Source organism: Pyrgilauda ruficollis, unplaced genomic scaffold (assembly GCF_017590135.1).
Source record: "Pyrgilauda ruficollis isolate IOZ18807 unplaced genomic scaffold, ASM1759013v1 scaffold4, whole genome shotgun sequence".
NCBI classification, from domain to species: Eukaryota; Metazoa; Chordata; class Aves; order Passeriformes; family Passeridae; genus Pyrgilauda; species Pyrgilauda ruficollis.
This window is the reverse complement of record NW_024525489.1, coordinates 717,140-735,206: the sequence shown is the minus strand read 5'-3', so window position 1 is coordinate 735,206 and position 18,067 is coordinate 717,140. Positions and strand designations below refer to the sequence as shown.

The following is an 18,067-nucleotide window of genomic DNA, read 5'->3' as shown; positions in this document are numbered from 1 at the left end:
GGGCTCAGTTCATCAAACACAACTGCGAAAGGCAGAAGTGTCATCCTTTTATGCAGGTTATTCCTGGTTTGGGGAATATCTTCAGTGTGAAACAAACTTCCTATCCCTGCTTTCAGGGTCAGGGTGCTTGACTGCACCTTGCTCTCCTCCCAGGTGCTGCTGGGGGCCTGTGTGCTGTTTTGGATAATTGGTCAGAGAATGTGTCCAGTCTCTCCCATTGACAGTGTTCCAGCCTGGAGCGACACTGCAGTCTATGTTGGGATGGGTCTCCTGCACCCCTCCCATTGGTGCTTTTCGGCTTTGTCAGAGCAGGGCTGCTTTCTGTCCAGGCTGCTGGCACAGAAGCCTGGAGGATGCTGGATATTGAACAAAGTCTGTAAGAGGCACAGAAACCACAGTGTCCTTATGCATTTAATCACTTACATACCAGAGTACATTTTAACCTGGCAGTTTGGACTGTCCCATGTAAAGCAGCTGATGAAGTTTCAGCTTGTTCAAGACAGAAAAAAAAAAAAGACTAAAAAAGAGTAAACTTGTGATGCTCGGTGTTTAGCAGCCTAAAGGGAGGAGGAGGATGGATGCTGCCTTCACCTTCTCCAGCTGTGTTGTGTAACTCATCTCAGCTGTGGTGATTGTGATTATTACAGCTGGAAGTCTTCAGGTTTTTTTGAGGGCTGATTTAATGAGTAATTTTAAAACGACAAAAATGGAACCTTTCATTGCGTTTACTATTCTCTCTCCCACCAAAACAAAAGAAGTCTATGTTTTCCTAGCTACAGGAAATATATTGATTTAATTCCACTCATTAATGATAATAGTTCAAAGAATACTTCAGGGGTCTAGTCTGCAGCAGGGTAACTGTGATTGCAGACTAGCTTGGTCAGAGTCATCCTGGTGTCTGCTGGAGTCGTGGGGCCAAAACCAGAGGGGAGTGCAGAGGTATCCAAGTGAATGTGAATTGATAAAACTGTCAGGTTAAGGTGGAGTCACAAAGAGAGATAAAATGCAGCATCTGAGATCACTTAAAGGCTAATCAAAAAGCCTGTAGACTCTCTGGGGTTCTTAGCGTTCCTTTAAAGAGAGTTGCAAGTCTCATTTCTCAGTCTTCATGTTGATTAATTTTCACATAAACCCCAATTGTGCAGTCAGCCATTCCATGAATAATGCCTTTTCCTCAGTTGACTTGCTGTGGATACTGTTATGAATGATAGAGTAAAGAAATCAAATTTCTTATGTGAGGTTTTATATATAAAGATGTAAAACTATCTTACAAGAGAGATGAAACTTCTGTAAGACCAGAATTCCTGCTTATTCATAGAGGGTGTCCCATGCCTGCCTTCCAGTGGAAGGTAAATACTTGTTTGCAATGTATACAGATGCACATATGCCAACACAAAAACAGGCACACTGAAAGAGTATTCATTCTCTGTCTTCCTTATATATGAAAGAGAGAAAAAATGTAAATGCAGGAATTGCTCAGGAATATCCACTCAGATACATATTCAGAGATTTGTAATATACAGTATCTAAAACAAAGAAACTGGAAAGAAGTCCTACAAATACAGCACAAGAAGGTTCTAGGAATAAGAAGCTAAATATAAACCAAGCTGACAGTTAAATAGGGCTTTTCAATCTAAAATAAAGTCAAGATGGACAGCATTTGTCTGTGCCAGGGCAAGTGACTGGCTGCTAGTTTGGCTTGTCCACAGTGAACAAAATGGTTGGTTGATCCCTCAAACAAATGACAGGGAAGGACAACTTACAACTCATCCTGGAAGCATCAATCTTATATATACATATTATTATGCCAAATTATATTCCTAGTAGGATTAGGTTTGGCTGAAAAGCAAGTAGTAGTCTCGGAGTTTCCTACAGCAGGAAAAGTAAACTGAAGATACTATTTCTCTCTTAAAGGAGGATGTAATTTCCGAACCAAGTAGCTTTTATAAGAATTTGCAAAATGTATCAAGGTCATAGTGGCATACAGTTAAGTGTTTCTCAGAATGTCTTTGGTATTTTGAGAGACTCTGGCACTGATGTGTTGCTGATGGCAGAGAGGAGCAGCTTTGGTGTAGGAGTAATTTGCATCCGTTTGCCTTTGAGTTCTCACTGTGAGATTGTGGCAGTTTCCTGTCAATGAGCATAGTAGCCAAGAATAGTGATTATGATGCCTGGGGGGTTATTTTCAAGCACTGCAGATGTGAAAATCTGAGAATTTTTTTTTTTTTATTTTCTTTTTTTTTTTTTTTTTTAATTAATTAAGTGGAACCATAAGGAAGTCTGGAGTTTCCTCTTCATAGTTGTACCTGTTTGATCATACTGAGGGTCTGCTTTGGGAAGTACTCATTTCAGAAGATTTTTTTGAAGTGCTTTAAGAACTTGTCATCTCTCACTTAAAATGCATCTGCAGTTGAGGCTGAGATTATTTCTTTATCATCAAATATTTTCTCATAGCTACATTTATTAAGTAGTCAGTTTGAACTTACTCAAAGAGCCACAACAGGTGGGTTATTAAACGTGTAACTGTAAGAACACTTGTGCTTCCTCAGCTGAAAATGCCTCTCCACGCCCCAAATACAATTTTCCTTTTTCTTTTTTTTTTTCTAACTTATCCACTTTCAGTTTTCACACTGTAAGAAAAGAAGAAACTGTTCCTTCATTTGAACTGAGATTTTTATCAGGCCTTAAAGTAATTTCATCTCCTCTCTGAGGAATGTGAGCTTGTCTCCTTCCACTCTCTTCCCCTGTCTCTTCTCTTAATGAGTTTGAGTATCAGGCAGGAGTGCTGCAGGCAAACTTCTCCTGGTGCTGCTGCTCTGGACAGTGTGGAAGGGCCTCAGATCATCAGACCATCAGATGATGACTGAATCACTTAGGGTTACCTGGTTTGTGCAAAACTGCCTTGCTGCTTACCCTTAGTCAGGGTTTACCATTGGGAAGGAGAAACACTGTTTTGAAACCTAAACTGAGATGTCTGACACTGCTGTTGAAGACTTGAACCTGTTTTTCTGGGGTTTTTTTCTGCTTTTACCAAGTTTATAGTAAGTTTATGTCTTTTACTGCTTCCAAGGGGTCAAAATTCATGTAATCCTGTTAATAGTGTCTACTGTCTTCTTGACTTTTCCCCTTGTTTTTCCTTCCTCTTCTCTTCCAGCCCTCATCACTATAGTCAGAATGACTATTTTGTTCCAAAAATATCCTTTAATAACTAGGTATGGAATAAAAACTAATCTATTTATCTAATCTAATAAAATCATGGCTAATTCATGCTCCATATTCTGAGGGGAAGTGGTTTTCAGAAAACATATAGATCAGATGAGCTGCTGTTATTTGTTGTCTTAGCAGATCCCTGTGAACTCTTTGTAAGACTGAAGGCATTTACCATGTACCAACTGCTATATTTTTTTCTCAGTTCATAAGTATTCAGGATTTTCCACTAGTAGGTTGAAAGAGGGGAGGTTTAAATGCATGACCTGAAATAGAGTTGAAAGTAGTTGTTAATCTCTGTTAATAAAAAACAAAATAAAATGTTGTAAAAAACACGTGGGGTAGATTTTCTTAATTTTTATTAAATTGTTAATAGTACTAAATTGACCATTGGAAACCATGAACCATGCTTCAGGTATTTCCCTGTCTGAGGCTGTCCTGTATTAAAATGTTTGAAGACAGAGTATATTTTATCACCAAGTAATAAAATCCCACCGCTCTCTTGCAGACACCATCCTGCCGAGCTATTACAGCCTTTACTTCCGAATTGTCAGGTTTGACGTCTCGGCAATGGAGAAGAACGCCTCCAACTTGGTGAAGGCTGAGTTCAGGGTCTTCCGCCTGCAGAACACCAAGGCCCGCGTCTCGGAGCAGCGGATAGAGCTCTACCAGGTATGGAGGAACCTCCCACACCTCAGCTCCCCGCCTTGCTGCTGCAAACCCATCCAGCAGGCAGAACAAACCGTGGCAGTGAGCAGTTGGGTCCCCTCTCTGCAAAGCAGCCTCTTACTTCAATGCCTACCCTGGAAAGGACTTCACTCAAAATCATGTGAAGCTGTAATGTGCAAAATTTTTCTAGCAGTTAAGCCTCAGGACTCCAGAGTTTTGAGCCAGCAGTGTGCCCAGGTGGCCCAGAAGGCCAATGACATCCTGGCTTGTATCAGCAATAGTGTGGCCAGCAGGACCAGGACAGTGATTTTCCCTCTCTATCCAGCCCTGGTGAGGTCGAACCTCAAATCCTGGGTCCAGTTTTGGACACCTCACTGCAAGAAAGACATTGAGGTGCTGGAACATGTCCAGAGAAGGTCAAAAGAGCTGGGCAAGGATTTAGAGAGTCTTATGAGGAGTGGCTGGGGGATCTGGGGGTGTTTGGCCTGGAGAAAAGGAGGCTCAGGAGTGACCTTATCACTCTACAACTCCCTGAAAGAAGGGTGTAGCCAGGTGGGGATTGGTTTCTCCTGTGCAGCCAGCAACAGGACAAGAGGAAATGGGGTCGAGCTGCAGCATGGGAGGTTCAGATTGGACATCAGGAAGAATTCCTTCACTGAAAGGGTTGTCAAGTATTGGAACAGGCTGCCCAGGGAGGTGGTGGAGTCACCATGTCTGGAAGAGTTCAAGAAATGACTGGACATAGCACTTAGTGCCATGGTCCAGTTGTCATGGTGGTGTTTGGTCAAGGCTTGGACTCTATGATCTTGGAGGTCTTTTCCAACCTTAACGACTCTGTGATTCTGTGATTCTATGTTTCATAGCATACAAAAAAAAGAGAACAAGGCATCAAAAAAGTTATTCCCAGGATATCTGTCTCCCAACACCTGGCCTGAACTGTAGTTTATATAGAGGTCAAATTCCTTCTCTCTGGCCCATGTTCAGGAGAAGCTTTTTAAGACTTCCTTGTAGAAATGGAATTAAAACTGAATTCAGGGATTGTGGAGTGAGTAAGAAAATGCCCCATGAGTTACTCCTGAGTGTTGACAAGATTTATGTCATTTAATCTTTAAGGACTTTGGAGCCTTTAACCTCATTTAACATAGAGTCTGTGCATTTCTGCAAATACTGTCTAGAGCATATTTCATCTGAAGCATAGTTCTCCTCACTGAGAAACACAACAACGAAAAGGGGCTCATCTCCCAGAAGTTTTATACTGAGTAAAACTTGCGGTTGTTCCAGCAACCTGTGACATGTTCTGCTGAAAACCCTGATGGATAGAATACCACCTTGTAAAAGTATATGGAGACCCTCTTTAGCTCTGTTCTTGGTGCCTGCATTAGCTGTGCTTGAGCACTGTCCTGGGCTTGCAGCACTTTGGAGTCCAGCTCGGATCCAGTGGGTGCAAATTTGAGTCTTCTCCCTCACTTTGAATGTTCACCTTTTCCTGCCTGGTCTGGTCAAGTGGAAGCCAAACTGGAAGCAGAGAGAGGGGACACTTTGGGTTCACAGGCTCACTGTAACAGTAGAAGCTAGTCATGGAGGCTGACAGCAGGAAAAGTGCATTGTTCTGTTTAGATGTTGTTTAAATGTAGGAAAAGCTTAATTTCCATTTGATTGTGGTTCAGGTCCACAGGTGGCAGCTGCGACCTTCTAAGAACAGGATGGCAGAAAAGCTGAGCAAATAATACGTTATTTGTTAAAAGGGAAAGCTAAGAACCTCTGTTGAGAATCACTGGTGTTGCCTGTGTAGAGCAGCCATCCCAGAGAAATATGCTATGAGTCCCAGGGATGCTGCCACAGCAGCCTGCTGAAACAATTGTATATGCTGGCTTGGCCTCATTGCTCAGACACCCTAAAAGGAGTTGATAGCATCTCTGGGCTTTCTGTTCTACTTTTGAGAGCTGTTAGTCAGCTAACAAGAGCTAAAAGAATACAGCTGTGGTTGCCTGAGCTCAGTTCATTGCCTTTCTGTGTTTGAGGAACATGGGACACAAAGAGTTCAGCAGAGGTATGGAAGAAAGGGCCTTTGCTTGGCTGGGATTTTGCCTTGTGATGAGAAACAGCTGGGGCTTACTTGAAAGAGCCTGACTCCAGCAAGCCTGTGCCCATGGAAATGACTGACACCTGCATCCAGGACAGGTACTTGGGTCCCTGGATAAATACATGGCTGGTGAGTAAGGCAGTTTCTTTTCTAGGCTGGGTGGAGCAAACTAAGTGAAGTGTTAGGTGAGTAATGAGTGCAGGTTATTGTAGGATTAGATCTTTTCTCCACCAAGTAACAGGCAAGCCAAAGGCAGCATGCCCTGTGTGTTTGTGCCAGGCATATTTTAGGCATTTTACTTTGTTCCTTTGCTTGTAGAGAGGCAAGCTGTCTCTGGATCATTTCCCTTTGATCATGTTTGGTTCTTGCAATCTTTTATGTAGTTCTTCCTAAAACCTTGTACAGGGGTATTACAGCTCTGTGGTGGGCAGTCTGAACTGCATGAGTTCCTTGGCAGGAGTTCTTCTGCCAGGAGCATGAGCGTCCCTAAATATTGCTGCAACTGATCTCCATCACAGCACATGAGGTTAGGATGCAGTGTTTAGTAGAAAAAGCAAAACCAGGGAGAAATTGGAGACAAGGGACCAAGATGCTTTTGGGTCCCTTCCAACTTGAGCTATTCGATGATTCTGTGGTGTATTATAGAACAGTGCTATAGAAAGCATTCTGAAAGTTATTATATGAATTCTAGAGATTAGAAAGAAGAAAATCTCTGCAGATGAAGGGGAAGAGGTACAGATAGGAGGCATTGGTGCCCCAGTGGTGCTGGAGGAGCTTCAGGGCTGTGTATTAATGTACTGAGAATGCAGATAGAGTTGTCTAGTGGTGAATATGATACAAGCATGGGAGGTAAAAGGGGAGAGTCAGGAAGATCCTCATTTCAGTGGAAGTGGGAGAGGCAACTATATTCTGTAAGGACTGGAGACTTAGTCAGATCTCTGACTCCAGCATGAAAAGCCATGCATGGAGGCTGAGCCCTGCAGAGGAGATTGCCGGTGGAGTTGGCATGAGCAGCTGCCGTTCCTCCTCTATGCATGAGCTTTGCTTCCTGTCTTGTGACACACATGCTGGGCTTGCCAGGGCTGTTGTGCCCAGAAGGAACAGTGTGGTTTTTCAATATGCATAAGCAACATTTAATTATTAGGGTTTTTTTTTCCTCCTCCAACCAAATTTCAGATTGTCTAGTGTTTCGCTTTGTTGTGGAGTTCTTCTTGATGAGGGTTTTTGAAATTCCTCTCATACCTGCAGTTTCAAGGAATGGTTGTTCCTTTGTCCCCTTGTCTTCCTCAGGAGAAGAGGGGCAGAAGCCTTCTGGGAGAATTAGAGCTCTCTTGTGGTTCACTGAGATAGTCCCTGAACATGTGCACATCTTCTAGTTGCCCTCCAAGAGCTGTCTAATTTAGTCCAGTGGCAGTTTAGTAGTAGCATACATACATACCACTGATGCAGAAGGGACGACGTTATTCTAAAGAACTACTTTAGGAGCAGCTAGAGACAGATGTGCAGGGTAAATTGAAAAACAAGCAAGCAGAATATAAATATTTTGTTTCTCTGCCTGTTTCTTTTTTTGTGTGGTCCTCTGACCTTACAGATCTACCCCTTAAAATGAAAGAAGAAATGCAAAACTGCACCTTTTCAGCTTAGCTTTCTTCAGGCTGTACTTGGCTCCCTTTTCCAAACCACATCAGAAAGGGACTTTGTGTTTTCCTGCAGCCGTTGTTTGCACTGACTCTGGGAAGGCAGTCTGGGGCTGCTTGGCATGGTGAGCCAGGGCTGTGGCCCCTTGTTCCCAGCCCCTGGTGCTGCAGCAGAAGCAGCAGGACCCTGTTCCTACCTCAGAGCCTGAACTGGAGCAGAGAGCACCCTGTTGTATTTATGCTGGGACTGAGTGGTTATGACTCTGCCTGCCAGGTTTTCTGCCATCTGGGTTTCTCCAGGCAGTAAATCCTAGAGATTAATTCTCAGGGAGGTGCGCTGTCTGCATCCACAAAGTCAATGGGCAAGTAGTAATCCCTGCGTGCAGAAAATGTCTGCTTTTACCCAGAATACTTCTCTTGATATTTAAGGATTACTCAGTCACATCTGTGTGTTCCTGCACAGATGGGAAGTACAGTGCACATGCTAAGTAGTCTTAGGATGGAAAATAATGAAACTCACTGAAATAGGAATTAAGTTACTTTTATAAGGCTGATATGAAAGCTACTATCTCTTCTTGGCTCTGATTAAGTGAAGCCGCAGAGAATTAAATTCTTCAGCAGCACTACCTTTTCTGTTGTTTCTTCTGCCCAAAAGGGAGGCTTAATCTGAAGGTTATACTGCTGATCATCAGCACGTTGGAGAGTGGGAAGCTGAAGGGACGGAAGGAAGCAGCATGACCTCGGACAAGGCGCGCTTCTCCCGTCCTTCCACCGCACCATGCTCACTCAATGCACTTCCCAGCGTGCACCAAGACTTCAGAAAATATTAAGAGGATAAAGTGCTTTTGGGGAAGGGAGGAGGAATAATATTAAATAAACAAGTTTTAGCATCCTCCAGTGGCCTTTGCTATGTTTTTAAAGATTTATGCCAAATGCAGGCTTTATTGGAATTTCATCAGATAAAGCTCAGTTGTTATGGGAATGTCTTTGTTCATCAGTTTTCTTGCCTGCTTTGAAGACTTCATCACATCTTTCTTTTATTAAGGTGCTTCTGTATTTATGAATAAAGGCCCTGCACACTTCAAAAGCAGCCTTGTCTTTTATGGATAAGTATTCCAAAAAACAGATAGGCACCACTGCAAAGCAGAACTAGTAGATCCTTACAGGGTGAAAAGACATCCTTCAGAGAGTGCTGTGGTGTTGGGTTTAAGGTATTTTTATTATATAGAGGCAGTCAAACAATAACAAGTAATAATTACTTCCTGTGGAAGCAGTGCCATTTTTGTTAACACATCATAAAGCATCAGAAGAAGTGCAGCTGAAGCACTGTTTTTACTGTCGTCATTATCTGAGGCTGCTGTGGGTGGGATTACCTGAGAGGCTGTGGATGGGAGGGATGTATCCACAGGACATATCATAGCAAGGGTGGGGGCAAATGAACAGTGCCAGGTTAGAGCTGGGGGGGACACATCATATTGCAGTGAAGAATTTGAAGCAAACAGGAGAAGACTTTTGGGCTTTCCATGTTGGAGAGGGCCCAGTCCATGTCAAGAGCTCCTGTGGAGCTTGCTTGGGGTCTAGGAAGTCCTCTAAGCTGTGGTAGCCCACACTTCCTCCAGGGCCTCTCTCCCTGCTTGGAGGTATGAGTGGAAGATGCTGTGGAACATACTACCCCATTATGAGTCAGATTTAGATTTAAACCATAGTTCGTTGTTCAAATACTTTCAATTCAGACAGTGTTTTGTCTTGTTTTTCAGTTGGGGAATACATTTAGAGTGAGCTACTATAGATTTGGGCCAAATCTCCGCAGTGCAAATCTGAGGCAGTTTACACTGAGTGCAACAGAGATCCTTCAGGCTGATCTCCATATAATCAAGACCAGAGGGGCCTTGTTCTCTTTTCTTGCCAAAAAGTGCCATCTCTAATGCCATAGAAGAAAATACCGTGAAGCGGGATTTGTGGCTGTGAGCTGGTACAGGATGTCTGTATAACAGATATCACCTGGGGCACTACGTTATAATTGACTACCATTGCTGTGACCCACATCTAAAGTAGTGCATTTGGATCTCACCATTTTTGCATTGCTATCCTGAAACCAGACTCTTGCATTCTGAAGGGTTATGAGTTGAATGGCAAATGTACAGTGTTCTCTGAAGTGCCAAACCCAGTATAAGGCGTGGATGTAATAACCTTCTACTCTACCAAACTCCTTTGCTTTCCCCCATCAGCAGCTCAGGACCAGAGGAGGTTAATTTGCAGTATATTTCAGTTTAATTGCTATTTTCTCCTTTTTCCAGAATCCTCCTTTTCTGGTTCCAAATACTGTATGCCCTACAAAAAGATGCCAGTACATTGGAGACCATACCTAGAGTACATTTGGCAAATACTCTGTGAGCGTGAGGGGAAGTATTTATGGCTGCATCATCTTCACTGTAATTTGGGAGCATACCTCAGATGCATCTGCCTCTTGTCAGGAATAGAGCAGTTACTGAAGACTTGAAGGAATATATAATATTTCCATCAGCTCCTGGCAAGGGCCCTTGTGTATTTCCCAGCTGGACACTGTCTTGTGTAGAAATGCAGGCCACAGATGGCTGTATTGCCATTTGTGGTGCCTGTACGTTATTGGAGGTGTGGGAATGCAGGCCATGGGTCTGAGAACAACAGCTAGGTTTGGGTTCCTGTTCTTTGGGCTAGGGTTTGTTTGGGCAGCCAAGCCTACATTACACTGGGACATGGGCAAGTTTGAGCCAAGCAGCTCGGCATGGTAGTCACTGGGCTAAGGAACATAGGTTGGTTTGATGTCCATGTGCTAAAGAGTCTCTTGGAGTGAGAAAAGTGATGTTCCTGTTCTGGGGAGGTTTAGGAAACAATGTGACGTTTTGTTGGAGAGAAGCCTACCTGAAGAAAAATGGGTGATGGGAGAAAATGGAGGACAATGGGAGTGGTTTGTGTGGAAACCTGTAGGTGGTGGGAAGAGAAAGCTACAAGGAAAACTGTGAGTTTTAAGGAACAAGGCAGGCAAGAGGAAGGGAAGAAAGAGGAGGGACTTGTGGAAGAAGACATCTTGGAGAAAGTACTGTGTCCAAATACTCACTTAGCCAAGAAAGTTGCCAAAATATTGTAGTAAAATGCACATGAAGATGAGGTATGATTGTCAGGGACAGGACCAAGGAAAAGAAAAGGGATTAGGAGACCTGTGCATAAATGGGAGATGAACACAGGAGTACCCTGCAGGATCTGGGAGATTTGGCTAGAAGACAGGAGAACCCACTCTGTTTCTGTTGACTTTGGCTCCTCTTTGTTGATACTTTAATAAAACATAATGTGCCTTTGGCAAGTTAAAGCTAAAGGCTAGATAAGTTTAGGGGATTTTTTTGTTTTGCTTCATTTTATATAAAATCTTTCTTTGGAGCTATCTTAAAATCTCCCAAATGGCAGGAAATTGCCCTCAATATTTCAGAATCTTCCAGGAGAAGGACCCTAGACCCTCCATTCTTGTTTATTGCTTAAACAATACAGAGTCTTCCTGCCTGCTTAAACGTAAATCAGGCTGGACAGCCTCAGGGCTCTGTCCCCAACTTACACTGCATATGTATCTTCAGTATCAGGAGGAAGGCCCTGCTTGGGGAACAGATGGAGAGGAGATCCCTGCACTGGATCCATTCTCTTCCCAGAGCTCATCCCCTCGCCACAGGGTGATGCAACAGAGTCAGTCACAGTGATTCCGTGACACACTTGACTTCCCCTCCCTTTCTGACCTGCTTAAGTGCTCATCTCTTTGTCTGCCTCATACTTCACCTTCTTTTACCTTTAAGTGAGCAACAGCCAGCACTGTAAGAGAATCCTTCTGCAGCTGTAACCCATCCAGATATAAAAGCAGTTGGGTTATGTGTGCAATATGTTCTTTTTATTTGCAAGTTTGCATGAAGAACGTGTCTGGCAAGTTCTGAGCAGATGGATCAGAGACCTATGGGTTTTTTTAGAAACTTTGGCAAGCACTCCATACCTTTCTTGGTATTTTGGCAGGAACTCTGCATCTCATATAGTAGTCTCTAAAGATTCTGCCCTCAGTTTGAGCCTGATTCGGAGACCACTGTAAGTAATGGAAAGACTTCATTCATAAGCAGGGGGACTGTAAAGCCCTTTTAACTCCATAGCACTGAAGGCCGAGTCTGAATCACTCCTTTGCAGGAGTGGCTACAAGAAGAGCTTAAAAACTCACACTGACATTTTTTAAAAAAGCTGGTCTCTTGTACTTAGAAGCAGCTAAGATTTTGATAGCCAGTAGATTCCCAGTTATCTGGCAAAACGTACTGTATGGAAGCTTTGCACTTTACACCATATGTTTTCACATATAATGAGTAGTAAATTGGAGAGGTTTGCAGCAAAATCAAGGATTTTCTTTACCTTGTGTCCAAAATAGGATCAAAGGCCTCAGATTTAACCAGGGAATGAGAAAGGATTGATAATTAGCATGGCCATTTTTTAACTGCAAGTTTCAGAAAGAGCTGTCTGAAGTCCCTGAGAGCTGTCCGAGGAGACCTTTGAAATCTGGAACCAGGCAGTGTGTGAATCTTTCAGTAGGGTGAATTGTATCTAAGAATTTGGACACTCCCAGCAGCTGCGTATGCAGACCTTGGGAATCTGGTCATTCCAGTGTAAAGAGTTATGCTGGAGTCCCCTGCAGTTTCTTCTAGATCAGGAAAGGTCATCCTAAATGGCAGTTTTCAGCTGTGGTGTGCATAGCTGAACTTATCTTTGCTTTCATGTTAACCAGCATAAGCACCTCATTTACCACTGGATCTCATTGTTTGGGCTTATTTACTTTAGGCTTACAAGCACATGTCAGGTTATTTCCATTATTTTTAAAAGGGCCGTAAAGTTCCAATGGAAATCATGGATAATGACTGATAAATAAGAGAAAGAGTAGTGGGCCTGCCAAGGTGTTGTAATACAAGAACATCACAGGAGTCTGAAATGACAGAGAAGGGAAGGGATGGAAGGAAAGAAGGAAGTTACCAGGGGGCCAACAGCATCTGAAGGGAGGAGATCAGACTGTCCAGAATGAATAGAAAGACAGATTAATAGCAGGTTTTTGTAAGATAATGCCATATTTACTGCTGTTCAGTGACTGCAGAACCTACACTGGCTGATAGCAGTGACCATTTCAAGTTCTAAGGCAATGCATACAATAGGATAGATATTTTAAAGTGGCCATATGATCTTATTACTATGTTTGGAGCGTTCATGAACTTGTTTTAAGAAACTAAGTCACCAAAAATACTTCCAAAGAGTTGGTGACCATAATTCCCAAACCCAGCTATAAAATGCTCTTGGTTTTCTTGGCTGCAGCAGATGTATGTCATTGATGTATCAGCCTGTGTGTCATCACTGCTGAACCACATTCACTTTATTGTTTGTCTGCTTGCTGAGGAGGTGGTGAATTTATTAGCCAAAACTATTCCACTGTAAGTTATACTTAATTGTAATTTTCCCATTCTTCTGCATCTGATTGTGGTGACAATAGAAGAGTGTAAGTAGTTGTTGGCCACAATACCAAATCTAAAGTGAACTAAACAAGTTGCTGTTCTGGGGCTCTAGTTATTTGAAAGAACCAGTGCACCTTCGTGTCAGATTTTTTCCTTTTAGCTGTGTAATGAGTCACGAAGACAGGCTGTTCTGGTGTCTGCTGTCAGTGGTTATTGTCTAGAATACATACACTAATGTGTTGATTCAGTTATCCCCTGCTTTAGCTGCCTAAATATATGAGCGGGGGAGTAGGCAAAGGAAACTTTGAGCAAAGTAATTATGTTTGTTTTAACAGTCGTGGGCTTAGTAGTTCTTCTGAGTTTGTTTTTGAACCAGTTTAATTACACTGATGCCAAGTGCTGCTGCTCTGCTCTTGTCAATTTCTGATGTGCCCCATTCTTTAAGGAAGTCATGTTTCTGCTAATTTTGCAACCATTCTGCTTTGTTTGTTATAATGAATTATGTAGCGTTCTCAGTGTACTTTACAGTTTATAAAATACAGACTGAGATAATCTTTATCCTTACTTTTATACTCAGAACCGTGTGATAGTTTCCTGAGGGTATAAATGTTTTTGCCTATAAATAAACAGTTTCTTCCTCCAGTATTTGAATCAAGATTTCAGCTACTTGATACTTAAATTTTTAAAAAATGTATCTGTTAATGCTTTCCACTTAGTCTGAAAAATAAGCATAACAAGTGACAGAAGTAATTTACAAATCAGTATTTTCTGGAAACTCCTCATGCTTCTGAAACCAGTTTGTGACAAAACTAAAATTTTTCACTGTTGAATGCCTTGGTTGTGGTGATTTGGGATATGCTTTCAAGATAACACCATGGGTCAGCCTCCTCTAATGGATGAAGAGGAGAACAGACAAATCCCTGCCAGCCAAGCATAAGTTCTCCCCCAGAAGACTGAGCAGAATGAAGAGTATATTTCAACAGGATTTGTAAAATACCAGAAATCTGTCAGGCCTGATGAGGGTGGCATGTGAGTGCTGTCGTCACCAAGATCCCTGGCTGGGTTTCCTAAACGTAAAGAGCTGTATAAAAAAGAGGAATGCTTTGTTTGCATTTGGCTTCTTCATGAGCTGTTTCCTGCAATTAACTGCATTTTTCATTTATTCATGTGTTTGTTTCACCTTAATCTGCTGGCAGTAGCTGCATGCATGTCATATCTAGAGACTCCTCATGGGTATTTGTAAGATTATTTTTTCACCAGGTGTTTTCAAAAAGCCTCAGAATTGAAAAAAAAGTGTATGAGAGGTAGGTTAGCAGTGAGCATAGAAAAAGGTAGGTAGAAGGCAATGTGTAAGACGCTGGTCAAGAAAAGATTAAGTGTTTTCGTTGGTGGCTTTCCTGTGAAAGGGAGGAATCACATACAAAAATTAGGTAGAAAAAAACCTGAAATTGTTCTTAGAATTTAGGGCATTGCTACTGAATGAAGATTACTCTGTATACTGGTCTAGAAGTCTGGTGGATCACCTTATGGTAACACTTCTTCCGATTCAGCTCATCCCCACAGCATGTGATCATGTGCGTTATGTTCCCTGTGTAATCATTTACCATAGCAGGCAGTGGAAGCAAGATCAAGTGAGCAGATACCCCTGGACAGACATCCCCATGTCCAGAACCCAGGTTTGTTGGCTTTGAGCTGTCTCTGAGGCATGTGCAGGTGTACATGCTCACAGCCGTTCGTGCACAGCCATTGTGCATCACCAGCTGCTTGTACCTGTGGGTGTTGGGATGTGTCCCTCCTCAGCGAGGGAGGTGGGACTGCCTGTGTGGAAACTCTGTCTCCTGCTCATGCAAATGATGGGATCTGTGTCTCTGCATTCAGTGGGTGATGCACAGGATTCCCCCACCAGAAAACCTTTGCCTTCCACATCATGGCCTGTAGTCAGACCAAACTCTTTCTACCTCTTTAAGAGGGTGCGTTTGGGTAAGGTGCCAAAGGAAGTAAGAAAGGATTCAAGGGCAAGTTTTACTCAGTTGTCTTTCTCTTCTGTGGATTTTCCTTTTTCCCCTTGCCTTCTGTTAATACTTTTAGTGCACTGAGAACTTTTGCACAAAGGCTTTCGTTTAGCTCCTGCAGGTACAAGCTGTGCAGCAGCAGTTCTGATAACAGTGTTTGATGTGGTTGTGATGGGCTAAGCTTGAAGGTGAGGTGGTGTTTATAGGTGAAGGTAATATCTCTTCTAAGACCAATCAGTGCGGTTGGAAGAAGTAGACAAGCTTAAAAGCGCAAAAGCTGCAAGGCACAGAAACGGCTTTTATTCTTTTTTGAAACTAAATTAGTTGATCTAGTAGGAAGAAAGGATTGGAAATGGTGAAAGAAAAGTTTTTCATTGAGGATATAGGCTTGAGGGTGTATTGGAAGAAAAAGGTATGTTGCTGATGGGGAAGGTTAAAACCAGAAATGTAAAGCAAAGTAAAAAGAAGCAAACCAAAGTGGGGAAATGGCAGAGAGAATCCAAAATGCTTATTTCATGGAGTGATTTCTGGAAGACTCAATTGAAGAATATATTGTAGCTGTAAAAATTTCTTGAGAGATTCCTACAAAAAGGCCCCTTTGTTTACCCCCATATAGAGTACAGTTGCTTCAGTGTGGATGGAAATAAAAAGCAGTGTAGGAAAAGAAACTTTATTAGATTAATCTGTGGGAGAAAATGGACTCTGAGGATCCAGTCTAAGATTTTATCTTCCATTAGCTTTCCACACTTGCAACAATATAAGAGAAAAAGAAGGGAAAATTGAAATGGTGAGGCTAGAAGATCATTCTTGCTTACAAGTACTCAGGTTGTTAAGATCATACATCACCCTAACACTATAACGATACTTAACCCAAGAGAAGGAGATTGAAGTTAATTTCACTAAGTGTAACACACTTCTCACTTAACAGCCTTTTGCTTAAGAACTGCCTGTGCCTGTTTAACCCATGGTGTCAGTTGTGGAAATTATCTCTTACTTAGTTTGTGAATTTTGCCTCGTTCTTTATAATTTTCTTCCTGAACATGTTGCATAAACAACATGTAGAGAAACTTTACTCTCAGACATTGAAGGTACCAGAGGATGGATAATATCCAGCTCTTTTAATCCATGGTATCCATCCTGTCCCACAGTGCCGTACAGTTCAGAAACATTTTCTTGTCATTCAGCTCAACAGTGTGGATGGAGTTTGCTTGGACCATTGGATACATGCAGTGATGATTCCTTGTACTTCTACAAATGCCTTTTATTCCAGGTACACACTGACATCCCTTGACTCTGTCTTTTGGTAGCAGTTGGGATAAAGACTGCAATAAATACATTTATTTTTGATACCAAGGCACAGCTGTGTCTTCAGAGTATGTCTAAGACCAATTATAGTTAACATCAGGAGATTGCTTTTGGCACATTACTTACTTTTAGTCCTTACATCACTGCCAAAACTGAGGTATGCAGTTTCTGGAGTCTTTGGAAAGATATGACTGTGCAGAAAGGAAGAGTAATGTGTCCCATTTGCTTCACACCGCCCCCCACCCCCCAGCCCCAACACATCCTTGCAGAATGACAGCTGCATTACATCCTCAGAAACACTTGACCTGATAAAGACCAAAGGGAAGGCAAAGTTATATTTGTACTTCTCTGGGACTTTCCCAGCATTGATTACTGATTCTCTCATCCCTCTGGCACTTCTGAGCAGTGGTAGTCCCTTTGCTGCTGCCAGACTCTCTGTAAACAGTTGTTCAGACACTTTGTTTGAAGGTTACCTCATAAAAAGGAGTCCCAATATTCACTGTTGGAGTGCCCTTAGTTTCTACTGGGGAACTCAGCATCGCCTACCAGGGGCCCTTAGTAATCTTCTGGACTGGAACCAACATCTTCTTATGACTTTTTGCTAAATGTGTTGATCAGAAAGAAGACGAAGAGCCTGTCATGTTGCTGTTCTTTTCATAAGACAAATGTTATTGTAGGAGCCACGCTGTTGGCCTACAAGAGATCCAGCACTGCCTTGCAATAAACAGGGAGACTCTACACACTGACTCTACATGCTGGACAGAATCTGAGCTTTTCAAGCCTGTTTAATTACTAAAAGCCTGATTTTATCACAATGACATAGTTTCACACCTCTTTTGAAATATTTTTCTTTACATGTATTATGCAGTTTCACCATGATTTTATTACAGCAGTGCTTGCTAGATGTCAGGTTGTTCTGGGCTGAGAAAATAAGAGGAAGCAATGAGATGCTGTCAGTTACTCATTTGGAGATGGACTTGAGTGCTTAAAGAGAGGAAAAACCCGAAACAAAATACCAAGTCGTACAGCTGGCCTACCAAAAGTTACAAAGTGATGTTATCATGTGGTATCTTGATTGAAGTTGACTAAACGTTGTATGGTATTCCAGCTCCCTGCATCACAAAACTATCAACAGAGTAATAACCAGAAAACCAGAAACCAGCTGTTAACAGCCAGAAGTCCAATTGTTTTTGTCCTAGAGTTAGGTAAATAATAGTAGGCTATGCTTGTGTATGGGAAGGCACTGACTGAATTGTTTGCCTAGGATGAGGAGGACTGTGGACACTTGAAATTCTGGTCATGCAGGGCCTGGGTTTCTTTTGTTCAGGTATTTTTTATAGCTTGGTCAGTAGAAGCTTTGCTGAAACATTTGACAAAAATACAACTACAGCCTGTATCAAAGTTTGGATGGAAGCAGCCTCACCTGTTGGCACAAATCTGTGCATGGCTATCTGTTTAATGTATGATTAGTACCCGAAATCAGAGGGAAGGCTAAAAGCATGAATAAGGCAATACCATAGGTTAGTTGTAGGGGAGCAATGTAATATCTTTAGTGTACAGACTACATTGTACAGCCTGGACTTCGGCATCTTATGCTCTAGTCAGTGTAAGTATTACTGAAGAAGGTGAAATAGCTTCTTTTGATGATTACTGTGATCTCTT

General features: G+C 42.2%; 1 protein-coding gene across 1 annotated transcript in view; it reads left to right on the top strand.

The window, feature by feature from the left end:
- Positions 1 to 18,067, top strand: part of TGFB2 (transforming growth factor beta 2) — a 60,717-nt gene that overhangs the window by 34,011 nt on the left and 8,639 nt on the right. Inside the window, exon 2 of the mRNA XM_041477139.1 lies at positions 3,716 to 3,879. Coding sequence (XP_041333073.1) covers positions 3,716 to 3,879 — 164 coding nt within the window. The remainder of the gene's footprint in view (positions 1 to 3,715; positions 3,880 to 18,067) is intronic.